This window comes from Halyomorpha halys, unplaced genomic scaffold (assembly GCF_000696795.3).
Source record: "Halyomorpha halys isolate HHAL.00 unplaced genomic scaffold, Hhal_1.1 Scaffold1876.1, whole genome shotgun sequence".
NCBI classification, from domain to species: domain Eukaryota; kingdom Metazoa; phylum Arthropoda; class Insecta; order Hemiptera; family Pentatomidae; genus Halyomorpha; species Halyomorpha halys.
The window spans coordinates 193,811-209,023 of record NW_027107215.1 but is presented as its reverse complement, the minus strand read 5'-3'; the positions used below and the strand labels follow the sequence as shown (position 1 = coordinate 209,023).

General features: G+C 29.6%; 1 protein-coding gene across 3 annotated transcripts in view; it reads right to left on the bottom strand.

Moving 5' to 3' along the window:
• Positions 1 to 7,163: 7,163 nt before the first annotated feature.
• Tsp26A (Tetraspanin 26A) overlaps positions 7,164 to 15,213 on the bottom strand; it is a 199,396-nt gene continuing 191,346 nt past the window's right edge. For 2 of the 3 annotated variants that reach the window (XM_014436377.2, XM_014436379.2), the window contains one exon: positions 7,164 to 7,726. In XM_014436377.2, the coding sequence (XP_014291863.1) occupies positions 7,658 to 7,726 (69 nt within the window). In that variant the 3' untranslated portion in view covers positions 7,164 to 7,657. Of the gene's footprint in view, positions 7,727 to 8,649; positions 8,767 to 15,213 lie in introns of all 3 variants that reach the window. The other variant, XM_014436378.2, reaches the window with a different exon arrangement.

Here is a 15,213-nt window from a genome sequence, read left to right as displayed (position 1 = left end):
CTTATTGTCAATTTCAAATTTTTCACTGTTCTCTAATCATAGTTTACCATTAGGACTCCAAAATCAAAGTCATGCAAAAAACATATAACAATGAAAATAATTCCAATGTTTACAAGTATTACCATGCTTAGAAGATTACAAGAGAAAAAAAAATCACACTACATTTTTCACAGAAGAACATTGTCATAAGACTACTTAATCATAAGTCTTAATCCTGATATATAATGACTAATTGCCCAAAATGTAAGTTATTGAAGATGAATGGGTTACACTGACTTGATTCTTATATCTAATATTTCGAAAAAATGGAACCAGTATGCTATGATCATATTGCAGATCATGAGCTCTGGGTAAACTCACTAAAACAATGAACAAACCATTATAATACAATATGCTACCTTTATAGTGAAGTTAGTCAACAGCAGATTTATCACTAAATATGAGATTATTCAGCTGTTACTATTTCAACGAAAGTTGAGCATGGTATTAAACACCCTGATGATCAAATGTCATTAGAGGAAGTATTGCATTTGACCTCAGAATCAATATTGAAGTAAGGATCTAAAACAAATAAGCTCTACAATTTAAGATCTATAAAATGTTGGGACTTACCAGATATTTAAGACTATCAATGAAATATGAATCCTTTGACAAAGGAGATTTAAATTCGAGGTGTTGAAGTGGTTGAGTCTTAAACCAAGAGGATTTTTATAGGTCAATTCCAACAGCTACTTCTGTACAGAGCATGCACAGTACAGGTTTTTGTTGGGAAAAACATGTACTACACATGATTCTTACAGTTCCAGACAGTCAGAAGTAGTTGTTAGAAAAGATCCTATAAAAATCACGACTTGTGGGTTGGTCACTACCTCATCGATAAGCATTGTGTCTGAATCCAGAATTTTCTTTTATAGGTTTTGAGCATTTTTATAATGTTTAATCTTTATGTTTTATGCTTATAAAGCTCATTAAAGGAGGATTGAGGGTGTGGCTATTTTACTGAAAGGATATTTGGAACACCGTTCAAATTTTTAAAGTTATGAAAAAGTTACCCTATATCTATAGGTTAACTAAAACATTAATGTACTACTAAGTTGAGTTACTTGAAATTAACTAGCTGGTATTTACAAACAAAATTCAACATTCGTTTTTATCTGTCAGCATAATCCATTGATTCAATTGTAGAAAAGAAAGAGCTTCTGAATGTAGAACATCTGTCCAGTAAATATAATTTATTTCAGAGTGCCAAGTTGGTTGAAATGAGTACGTATAGCTGTTGGGTTAGATAATCGTGGAAAAGATAATCAAAGGTCAACAAACTGGATAACTATTGTGGGATAGTTCTACAGATGCACTTGTGAGGATAGCATTGAGTGAAATCTTGTCAGTTTGAGTTTCAGTGGGTGCTAAGTGGAAGAAGGTACATGGTAATACTATTTACTTGACAATGTTAAACTTGAGTCAAAGCAGGAAATTGGAAATCATGATCACTGGGAAGACCTCCTATTAAAGATTGATTGTACGAACAGATTGAAATTAGAGCTTATTGTTGTTTATGACTTAAAAATCATATTCGATTTTTTGGATAACTGCAATACTTCCTCAAATTTTTCAGCTGCTGACTGTAAGGGTCAAATTAAAATCAGGGAAAACTCAAGGAGTTTCATATTTTCTAAATAAAAAATATAATAAATAAGTATAGGATAATTAGACATAAGATAGGCTAATGTTAACCCTTTATAATTAGGATTAGACAAAAGTGACTTTTAGTACATTCAACGAAGTTTAGTTTTTTTTTTTTTTGTACTACCTCATAAACATGTATTTATGTTTATGCATTCTTATAAACACATATTTATGGGGTAATCAATTTGAGTTTAGCTCAACAAAACAGCGAAAAGACATCAAGAGAACAAAAAAAGATCAAATTTTTTGACACCATTTTGGAATAAAAAAGATTTATGATGCATAAGAATGCATCATTTATCTTGCTCAAGCCAATGGCTGGGCATTTCAAGAAATCTATTATGAATTGTTCAATTCACCATAAGGTCAAATAATTGTTCCTAAACATGAAAGTTGGTACAGATCTTTACAAGGTGAGATAAGGTGAACAATTATCTCCTTTGGAAAGGTGTACCTTCTCCTTGAAGTGATTAGATGAACACAGCAAACCGCATGCAATCATTAATACAGTGTTATTTCATTTTACCCCCAATTATTTTATTTGTAATAATGCTTGCATGTCCTGCTGTTTGTTGATCATTATTACTCATTGGGAACATTTATAAGCTGACATCGCTATGACCAGTGTCTTATTTCACTAAAGAGAGAGTCCAAATATAAGAACATTGAAATTTGGGCAGTGGGTTTACTTCGATTATTGATGGGCTCTTTTCGAAGTAACCCAGTCCATTGCATCAAAGTACAAGAAAAATAGGAAAAACAAAATTGGTAATACTTTACCAAAAGTAGATCTATTTCTTGACGATCCAAAAAGTAAATCACATGTCTGTAGCAAATAAAAAGGAAAAAAAGGAAAATCAGTGTTAAGATCTAATGGAAAAGAATTGATTTTCGCCCGCACTACCCACTTTATTTGCTAACGACATCATGATTGAAGTATTTAGGGTCAATCTTTCATCAAAACTATTATTCCATCAAATCACAACATGCATGATACCCACCTTTTAAATGTAGATCCCTCCAACTGAATTTCAATATTGCTTCTATAGAAAGAAACATTTATAACAATATGCCAAATGTAACGTCTGGAGTGAGAAATAACAAAGGAAAACATTTTAACAATCTAAGGAATGAAGTGAAGTAGACTATGAAGACTTTTACTAACTAAGGAAAAAGAATTTTCTTATTAGTTATACATTTGTTTTTACTAGTTATAATAGTTTTTATTTTATTTTTGAAAGTTATTTATAACTTGTTTAAGTACTAATAATACTATGTTTTAGATTGGTAGCAAACTTATCTATTGTACTATGAATATGTAATGAATTTATTTTGGTAACTCATTTTATTTATAGTTTTAAAAATAACCAATCAATATGTTAACATTTAAGAAGGAAAAAAATAAAAGTGATTGGAGTCAATCTTTCCTTCACTTACAGCTATCATTAAAGCTCCACACAAAATTGATATTGGGCTCACAAACATAAAGATAGTTAGTAAAATCTGATAGTCTTATAGAAGGTTGTGCTTTTAACTGCTTTTGTGTCGGTGTTGTGTTAATGTTGTGTTGTGTTGTGTAAACAAAAAAAATATATATAAAAATACAAAAAGAAATTCTGTTGTTTTTATTGAATTCCATTTTTTCCATCTAAAATAATTTTTCAATATAAGCCTTTCAGTTGACAGATCTACTAGCTCTATGAAATCAATGTCTGTATTTTCAATATTGATTCTCTAATAATTTATAATTGTCAAAGTGGTTATGAGAAGAATGTAATTTTAGTAAACTATATTATATTATAGTTATAGTTATAATAAAATATATATATTTTTATTTTCGAGTCACAATTTTGCAAAAGAAAAAGTGCTTTTCTGAAAACTGTTGAAATTGGAGTAAGTCATTCCAATAACTGACAGCACTATTTATGGCATGTGATAAGAGGGAAACATAACACTTATAAAATATCCAAATTAAAGAAGTAGTGGTAATATTCTCTTGGTCTGGTGTAGAGTAGATTCGTTTCCTCTATAGGTTGGCTGGTAATTATAGAAAATTATAGTAATCTTAGATCTATATCTCACAAAACATTATAGTTAGACCTGGATTAATGATAGTTAATTTGAAACTTTAAAAAAATAGTCGATAAAAGCTAGAATCTTCTGGGCAGTTCTCACAGGTTCCTAATAATTTTTGTAAGATTTAATGATGATTTCTATTTATAAAAATCTTCACACAGTTTGAATAAAATGTATCAGGGACCTAGGAAAGACAAACAAGTTTATTTGCACAAATTAAGAGGAAAAAGTAATGCGACTTACAAAACATTATAGAGGCTACAAGGTTTTATAATCTTTTGTGATCTACACTTATGAGTTTTTAAAAAAACAGATGTAAGGTCATTATTCTACCTATCGTCTCTTGTTCCCCATAAAATATTTTCTTTATCAAAGATATTTAAAATGTCACAATGATACTAATAGTAACCTGGTATCTTTTAAATTCAAGAATCTAGATTATTTTTTTCATAATCCTCCTTTTCTTAGCATAGGGACACTCATCAATTTTTTTATGGATGAATCCAAATTGAAAACTTATTATCTAATTTTTATTCAGTTACAAGTTTTATTTATTTTTCTGGCCTCTCAGGCAGCAATTAATGATTCTCTTTTCTATATTTTATGTTTATCATTGGGATAAACAGCAGGCCCAGCACTTTGGTTTCGAAGGATTTTCCTTTATTATTGCTTCCTATTTAACAATCAGGCCTTGAAAGAGTAAATTTCCGAAATTCCATCAGATTGATGAAATAAATAAATAATAAAAATATCCACGGGAAAGTTAAAGTTTTGACTCATAATGTGCTAAAATATTGGAATGTTTAGAAGAATCAGAAATACAAGTATGATCATTCTAGCAATTAAAAAAGGAATATAAAGTACAAAAATTTGTGTCAGTCATTAAATTAATAATAAATTTCTCTTAATAAGAGGAACATGGTCTGGGTGCGGTTAAAATAACTCAAAAGTAAATGAACTACTTATTATGAACCAACATCTTGCTCCACTTTGCATGGCTTTCAGAATGAAAGAAAGCGGACAATAAATTTGTTTTATTTTTATAATCAATCACTAACTATGCCCAACTGTCACACTTTAATTTTGTTTATTTAACTTAAATTTGGTTTATTTATGCCTATTTCATGGAGTAGGTGTCCAAGTACATCTGACTAAATGAATAAGAAATGGAATTAATATGGAAAAATAGAAGGACCAATCATTAAAAAAAAACTAACTACAGAAAGAGTCTTCAATTTTATGGCTGTTTTAAACATTAAGAAAAATATAAATTATAATATATATTTCATTTCACTTCAGCAAAAACACACGGGAAACAAAACTGCAGCAAACAAAAGCTGCACAGACATAATTAAATTAACTATCAATACTTATAATAATAAGGCATATTTTGTAAGGTTATCAACTCTTTAAAATACGGTAGTCATGGGGTAAGGTGTGTTGCTACTAACTCTAAGGACCCAATTTCGAATTCGGCTGAGCAGAAAATTGTTTTCTGTTACACTGTAGCCGTGAGTCAACACCTGTGGGTTCTGGAGCTCTCTTCGGGTCCACCAGCCTCTTAAATTTGGTACCCTTAATTGGGTAAAAATCTGGTGGTCGAGCACGATTCTGACAAAATCACCTCCTTGCAAAACCATTGGTCTCGTAACAGTACTTTATTAAAAAGTAATGAACCCCTGACCCTTCGTGGGTTGTAGTGGTACAGATTTAAATTTAAATTTTAAAATACAAAATAACCTACTAAATGGATTTAATAAATATTTTCCTAAGTTAACCAAGTAAAGTTAGTGTGGCGAACTTGCTTCCATGGGTTTGGAGTTGCATTAATTAGTTGTAACATGCCATTCACTAACAAGTATCGTATCATCCACACCACTATGGCCACTAATACACAACCGCCATAATATACAATGGGAGACTTGAGGCTACTGCCACAAAAAATAACCACTGTTCTACATTTGATAGTTTTGTCTGAATTTTTTTTTTTTTTAATTCATAACATATTTTTTTCTTTGAAATAATTTTATTTTCTGTTTTAACTATTATGAATAAATTGAGTTTTTATCAAATTAATGGTTATAGTGAATAAGGAAAGGGAGGAAGAACCTAAATTTGCAGGAATTGGAGTAACCAAAAATTCTAGATGACAATTGCTTGTCCTTAAGTTCCAAGGTTTAAGAACAACTTAAGAAGAAAGATAAGAAAGATCTTCTCTATCCACCCAATTCACCAGAACAATTACTAACTAATTACCATTTTTTATAAGTCTTATCTTCCTTAAAAATCAACATTCCATTAGTTATACTCTGTAACTCTATAAAATTATACTATGAAAACTGTCTTCTTAGTGTTTAATTTTTCATCATTGAACATAACTAAAGGTCAAAGTTACTGAATACTGAACCTATGCTATCCAGGTTTACAGCAGCAACAGTTCGTACCGCACCATGGGAGTGGACTTATTAGAGTACAAAAAAATTTTAGTTATATTATTTTAAATAGAATAAAACTAAATATAGCATTTTTAGTAGCAAGAATTGACAGTAAATTAAATAATAATGATTTAACAAAACAGGAGTGGAGTCTTCTGTATTTCCAACCATCATTATATTTGGTACAATGATCAAATTAAATAGAGCTTTTTCTACAAGCTTCAATGATTCCACTGATAGGTGCTGTGAAAGATCATAGTTTCGGTATAACACCATCTGTTATCCATTTTGTGCCCTGCCCAATTAAGTCTATCAAAATTAATGTCTTAGAAGAATGCATTCACTTCTTGATGGTCATTTTTTTTTCTCAAAGTATTATTTTCATGAATTGCAATAAGTTAATATCGTTAGATGAATGAAGCTCCAAAATTAAAAGTAAGAGTACATATTTTTAAGAATAAATATATGTAAAAGTACATATTTGAAGCTACTCTTCTTGGACACAATTTCCTCCATAACACAAATATTTAGTCTAAGCTTCTTTAACCCTTTGCACTCGAGGGCTCCAGAGTGGAGCCATTTAAAATTTGTCTTTAAACTCAAAGGCTCTGCTATGGAGACAATGTAAATAATTGGCAATCCATAACATAAGAACAAAAATAAATCATAAAAACTATTGTGTGTAAGATATTTCGCTTCTGGTTACAAATGAAGATCACGGCTCTCAGATTATTACGCTGGTAATATGAATGAAAAAAAAACTTTGAGTACAAACGTGACTTTCTAAGTGATCTTTTGAAGTTTAAATCTGTCCATATAATGAATACACATCCAAGAACTTGGACAGATTGTTGAAGACTTCAGAAACCTTTGAAGCTCTAGAACCTAGTAATTCTATTCTTTCAGGTAAAAAATCATGAAAATTAAAAAAAAAAAAAGGATAAAAAAAAACAAATATAATTGGTAGGAAAAAACTTTTTTTTATTAAAAGTTGTTAAATAATTTTTCATACTGTCCAGTATTTTAGAATTCAAGAGCTTTCTTATTTTTTTTTTGTTTTGCACATACATATACACATATTCACACAGGCATTTTCATAAATAGTCGTACTTTTACATTTTCATTACTTCATATATCACTACCACAGCGAAAATTTGCCAAGTAAATTACTAACACATGTCTCATCACAATTAAATTATATCTTAACATTTAATAATATACATATAGATATATACCTATATACATACAATATATAAGTATAGTTTATAATATACACTCATATTATTTACAATTTATTAATTACAAAACTTTATATAATGAGCACAAAATAAATACCAAGGATTGGATGGTTGAAACTGTTGGTACATAATGGTGTTAGGGAGAGCAAAGGGGCATCTATCAGCCCTGAACACATACCGATGGCCCACTGACCACTAAATGGTTGTGGGCTGAACTTTATGTCAATGCCATTTAGCTTTTTGTGCGTATATATCTGCTCTCAAGTTTTGAGCAAAGCATATACTAAGTATCTGAAACATAAAAAAAAAAAAAATTAAAATTAGCATTTAAAGACAACCAATTTGGGCGATTCTCACTGAAAAAACTATACGATCTGAGTAGAAGAAATGTTTCTCAACCCTCAATGTAATAATGTATAATTATATCGAATAAAATATACTAAAAATCATTCACAACATTAAATAAATTAATAGAAATTGGACTGGATTAATATTGCATCATCCAATAGTAACTATTTCAAGATTATCTGTTAAGGAAAGAAAAGAGGAAGGAGGTATGATGAACGTACATAACAGCTTAAAGTTAAGCTGGGATGAAGTTAAAAAAGTTGGCAAATTAAACTCAAAATTGAGTTTCTGATTATCTATAATGAGTTATGCATTGCGATCCTCACTTGGTGTAATAAATTCTTAGATACTTTAATTATCAGATATGCATATGAATTTTGGATATGAACGATATGTTCAGAACTAAAACACCAAACTGTATCACCCGATTTAATCATTGGATTTTTGGAATACCTAACACATAACATAACCATAACAAATTCATAAAGATATTCAAGTCAAAAGGTTGGCTTATAAAAACAACTTTAAACTTAGCCAACCTTGTGAATCAGCTAAAGGAAATGATTCATTGAAAACATCAAAAAACCATTTAAAGAAAACAAAATAAAGTGTGAAGACAAGAAGGGAAATTAATAGATTGTCTTAATTTGATTAAAATTAGTCAGAATTTTTTCAATAAATATAAAAATATATTTTAAATAATAGATTATTAAATAATATTTATATTAAAATTACAGCTAATAACAATGGAGCAGAAAATATTAATAAACACTCAGTCTGGAATGGTATTTATAAATAATAATAAACAAAATATAGCATAGATATTACAGAAGATACATTTATATATTATTAAGGAAAATACATGCCTGGCAAAATGATACTGTGATGGCAGTTGTCACTATGACAAGAAGGTTTCTTTCGACCCATTCTTCTCCAGCTTGCACACAACCTTTCTCATTGATAATTTTTGAGGCATCTAAGCTCTGTATAAAGCAAATGTCTAGTTTTTTTAAAAAGGTTTAATTATCACATTGTTCAAATCGACTTTTCAACTTTTTTATGTAGTCCATTCTGTATACTCGTCTCTTATTTTATTCATGAATGAAAATTACTTAATGCAAATGAAATAGAAAAAACTGAGGTGTTGAAAGAATAGTAATATTTAATAAATTATAGCAAACAATATACATGCCCTCATATAATCGAATTTGAAAATACTATCATAGCCAGAGTGAAAAGTATTATTAACATCTGCTTTAAATTAAATAAAATAAAAAAAATCTATTATTTTAAACAAGTAATTTAGACTAAAAAAACCACACACAAAAAACTTTTATAGTATATCAATACTTAAATAAAAATAATATATTTTTGATAATATAAACAATATATTATCAATTAGATAAAAATTCTTTATCTTTTTTTTTTAGAGGAATATAAACCCTTATTTATAACTTTGTTACTTTAAATCGTCAATGGAACAATGTTTCAAGCAGCTCATCCCATTTTATATTCATTGTTCTTAATTTTTGATGGTAACAGGTAAAAATAAAAATGATTAAAATGTGGTTCTATACAAAATGAAATTTCTCTTGTTTCACATTACTCATTAACCCTTTGCACTCGAGAGCTACAGCTCATTCAAAATTTGTCTTCCAACTTGAGGGCTCCGTTATGGAGACAATGCAAATAATTTTCAGTTCATAACATAAGGACAAAGACAAATTGTAAAAACTATTGTGTATATTTCGCTTTTGATGACAAATGAGGGTCGTGGATCGCGGATTATTACGCTGGTAATATGAATGAAAAAAAACTTCGAGTGCAAAGGGTTGATATTTTTCAACCTATTTGTCACATCTGTCATTAACATCTATTTTTGCAAGACCATATCATTTTATCTTGCTTTACTGCACTTCTTCCAAAAAAATAAATAAATAATACAGATTAATCATGCACCCTTGAACCATGAATAAGAGGAAAATTTGAAATCAGTTGTTTGGATTATAAATAAAATATTCAAAATAATCAACCAACAATGTGAGTCAAAAGGATCTGTACACATTATTTTTATTATTTTGAATCGATGTTGAAACTTTCAAAAATATTGTGTCATTGAGTCAACTAATTTTGGCTTTAATGACAAAATGGATTTTGTCCTATTCCTTGCAAATAAAACTTATTAAATTATTGATCCTTCAGACATTTTTTAGAGTTACTCTATTGGATCCAGTGAATGTGATGGGCTACCATTCATTTAAGAGGACCCACATCACATCTTACAATGAAAAATAAGATTTTCTTGTTTTCCAAAATTTTTAGCTCTAATTGAAAGAGTTCTTTTTTAAATGATTGGGAATTGCAATTTCTCATTTCCGTTTAAACTATAGAGCTTTCAGCTGTGCAATTAATTTTTCCACGACATCCAGTTGTCAATTAGAATGGAAAAATAAAAAGTGCAGAGAAAAAGAAATATCAATATAAAAAGGAGAGAAATAATTCATTCATAGTCTGGGGTTGTATGATTGTTGCTGGTGTGGGATATCTTGAATTTATGGATGGTATAATGTATCATACCATATCAATGAGCCTTTCTACCAATCCAAAGGTTGCAGATTCGAGTCTGCAACCAAAAAAAAAACCACCCGGGATTTTCACAAGCATAAAATTATACAAAACTCACTCACAGCCTCCTCCCGAGCATATGTGAGACCCGTTAACCAATGAGTGGCACTCACAAAAAAAACAGGCGTGGGAGTGGCGAACCCACCCTATGAAAAAACCATGTCAAGAAACACGCGATGTATTTCCTAATACATAGACCTCCATGGTCTGTCGTCCATGTAATAATAATAATAATGTATCATATAAAATATGTTGACATTTTATAAAGACGTCTCCCAACTAGATCTGAAAATTTAAAAAAGTATCACATTAAAAATTGTTTAAGACTTGGCTTTATAGAAAATACTGAGGAGTGGGACTAAATTCCTTCGCCATTGATATAAAAATTAGTTGATTCAGCATGTTCAATGTATGTTAAGAGTTAAAGGTGACTCCATTAAATATTAATGAAAGCTTTATCATCAATTTAATATAATAAAAATAATGGGTATGAATCATTTTCACATTATTGGCTGATCATTTAGAATAATTTATTTATAATCCAATTATAAGTTGATTACATTAACAAAAATACATGTTTTTTTTTTATCACAGGATTGATTTATTATTAAATTGTTTTAAATATCTAAATTGCTCACTGTAAATAATACTAATATTTCTATCGTATTTGATCTAAATCAGGTATACAAATACTTTCAACTCTGGCTGTGTATGATATTATACAATGAGATTCTATAGATGAATCATATTCAATGAAATATCAATGCTTTGGGATAAAATTAATGAAATATAAATGAATATTTTCTAATATATATCATTCCCAAAACTAATATTCATCAGATACAATTAGAAAAGAATAAAGAGTTATCAAGAAAATAACATAAAAGGAAGAATAAAATACAATTAATGAGAGGGCATTGGTCAAACAACATAACCTTACGATAGTTAAGAGCCAAAGGTAGTCAGAGAATAGCACCAATACACATTGTCACTATATAATTGAATCAGAGGAAAAACTCTTCACCAGCATGCTATTAATTAAAAAAATAATAACAATTATTTCTTCTAAATTTGTCTTAATCATCGTCAAATGTACTTCTACATATTAGGTTAATGATGCAACTTAGTAAATAATTTGATAGCTCATAGCAGAAAGTATAATAAACATTTTAAATATAAATAATTAACATCCCATTCATTGCAGATTTGGCCCTTACCCATCCTAACCCATTAATTTTTAATCTCTCATCCTTAACAATCCCTGATAATCCTCCGAGGTGTCTGAAAAGGAGATGCCACGGGACCTTCTAATTTAGATTAATGCATGAAGTACCACCAATGGGTGGTTCCTTCCCAAGATTAGTATACGAAACATACAACATATTTACTTATTGTCTTTATTATTTGTACAGTTTTAAATTACACTAAATAAAACAATAAAAAATATATATATAAATAAAGATTATTAAAGATAAAATAATAAGCCATTGGAAAGTGTTTTAGATATTTAAAGGTAACAAACTGGCATGTGCTATTTCTCCATATAAGAATTTATTTATAGGTACTAAAGAGCGAGATAGATACCAGCAACAACCATTTCATTCGAGGAATACTATAAAAATATAGTTTGTACATTCCTTCAAAAAACTAAAAAAGTCAAATAACTGAACCTACTTTCAGGATACAAAGAACATATGCAAAAATCTACAATGAAAGGATAGAGATCTGGTAAACAGATGATGGTAGCGAGGGAAAAACTAAAGGAGAGAGAAATAAGAAATAAGGTTTGTTGAGTAAAAGTACCCGGTTCCTAATTGGAGTTTGAAACTTGAGAACTGCTGTAACTGGTCTAAACAATTGGCAAAGACTTCTGGAAGAAGCCCATTCTCGATAACAGGGGTGCACTACATAGATATGTATTGGTAAAAGCATGTGGTTGCTGATTAAGAATGGTACTCTTCTGAACCCCGGTTCGAGTCATGGGAAATGATAGTGAATTAGAAAGGTATGTGTAAGAATTAAGGTAATTTTTAATTTAATCAATCTTGATGCAACTGCACCTAGAGGTGAAAAATGGATTAAATTGAATTGGTCTAGGAGCCAAATAATAAACTAATATAATGAAATAAAACTTCTATAGAGCAATTGTTGTAGATTTAGGGAGGGTTATATAAAGACAGAGACATAGAGTATGTTTCTGAACAGATGCCAACACCTGACTGACTGAAACAAAGGAATCATGCCAGAGAAGCAGTGCCGCCATCTACTGTTTTATTTACAATAATATTTAAAAATCAAATAGTAATACCAATATCCTTCCTAAAATTTGGATTATTATTTCCTTTTATCTATTACTTTTCTTATGTTTATTTATTCATTTTTTTTTCTTACTTTTTAGTACACACACTCCAATTACACCTATATTTATTTAATGTTTCATAAACACTTCATCGAATCCTAGGTTCAAACATCCTCAACTGGTCATCTGTCTTTTGAAGATGATTTGGGCTTCTCTTCTTTCGACTGCATCCATTCTTTTCATAGTAAGGATTATAATATTCACCAAAATACTCTCTGAAGTCATTAAAAACATTTGGATTAACAGGAGGTTTAGTAATATTTGTTGTATGACACTTCTTAGCTTTTCCTTCTTTTTTTTTACTTAAATGTTTACCACCACTTTCATTGTCAGGACCTGATCACAACTTAACTAATTTTTAAATGATCTTCCAGTATCTTCAACATCAGTTAATAGTTCAGATGCTTTGGATTCAACATCAGATTCTTTATCAACACCTACTAGTGTTTAAATTACTTAGACCTTTCATTGCCTTCTTCTATTCCTTTTTTGGTTTCATTTTCTATTGAATCAGGGAAACAGTTAATATTTTGAACACATATCCTTGAGTCATTGTTTATAAGGCTACTAAGGGTTTTGAAATGATCTTTATCTGAGACTGTATCGACTATTTCATCATCACTTGATGTTTGTTGTCTCTTGTTCTTTTAGTAAAGGAACTTTGTCTTCGGGGTTTTCATTAATCTCTTCCATGCCTCCTTCCTTGGAAAAGATGACTTCATTTTCCTTTTCAGTTTTCTCGGTCACTGAAATTAGATCACCACATAACTTTGGAACAACTAACACATCCAGAAAGTTAGAGTTGATTATACCACCTTTGCTATTTGTCTTAATTTTAATTTTCTTTTGATGAATTTTATTGATATCCCTACCATCTTCTATTGTTTCTCCAGATCCTTCCTCAACCAAATACCTATTGTCACTGTTAATACCACATAAGGAAAATTCTGTAGCCAAGGATACTCTATGCTGTATTCTTGACTGAGGCTTTTCTATCAGAGGGTTCATTTCTATTTTGTTGTCTACTCTTTTTTTTTTATTAAACTAGCATTCATTTTTTAAGGCCCTTTTGCATAGAAAACAGATTTTTGGATTACAGTTTGATTATTTATGATGGATTTTCAATGCTTGTTCGTTTCCATTGACAGTATTCCTCCTTTCAAATGATAAAAACATTTGCCTTAAATCACTAAATTTAATTTAAATTTAAGCTTTCTCTAATGTATTTCACTGATTCTCTGTCTGTCAGAGATTTATTCAGTTGAGCTATCTCTTGGACTAAATCTTGAAACCTAGTGAGGTATTCATTCAATGTTTCACAGCTGTTTTTATTTATTTTGGTAAGGTCAAACAATAAATCCATCAATTCTTGCTCTAAAATGCCCTCAAACCTTTCTTTTAATTTTTCCCAAACTTTTTTTGCACTCTTTACACCTCTAATCAAAGCCAATATATCATCACTAACTGTTAAAATAATAGTAAACAGTACCACTTTATTTTTCTTAGTCCAAGCAGCATGTTCTCCAGTCAGTGAATATTTTTAAATTATTTCTTCATATAATCCTTTTGCCTTCAAATAAGCTTCATTTTTCATCGACCAGATGCTGAAATTTTTCATAGCAAGCTTTTGAATACTGAATACCGTGGCATCCATTGTCCTTTGTGTTTTAATTTGGAAATTAGTCCTACAGAAAACTACAAAGCTTACATATCCGTTAATATACGTAAATAAATCTTGTCACTTAACCTTTTAGGTACTGAACTATGGTCTGCTACCAATCAGTTGTGGATTTAGAGAGGGTTTTACAAATCAAATAATAATACAAATTTTCTACAACAGTAATCATGGTTAAGAGGTTAAAAATGATTAGATTGAATAATAATTTCATTGATAAATCTGTTATGGACATATACGAGACAAATATTATCGCTTTCATTACCACATAATTAAGGAAAACTATACTAATTTGGTCAGAATTTTTTATGCAGTTTTTAATGGGCCTATATTTTAATATATTTTTTTGGTTGTAGGATTTCAGTACCTAATAGCAAAATAATAATAATAAAGATTTCAGCCCCTGATGCCTAATTGATCATCTTGTGCATGACAGCTGAAAAACATGTCTTTATATAAACGTAAAACGGATCAAACAATTTTGATGAAACCTGTCTCTAGTCTTCTTCTTTGAATTCTTAAACTTTAATATAAGAATAGAATAGAAGAGAATAAACCACCAAGAAGTAACGATGAAAAGTAAATTTAATTTGTGTGAGTATATATTATATAAAAATGTTTTAGTGATCACATAAAATATTTTATTTTAAATATAAGGTGGAACAATAAAAATGGATTTTAAAAAATTGAGTTGTTTCATTTTATTGATTGAGTTATAATATGTGAAATAAGAGTTGGTCTGCCATTAGGCGGACAGAGGGTACCTCCTTA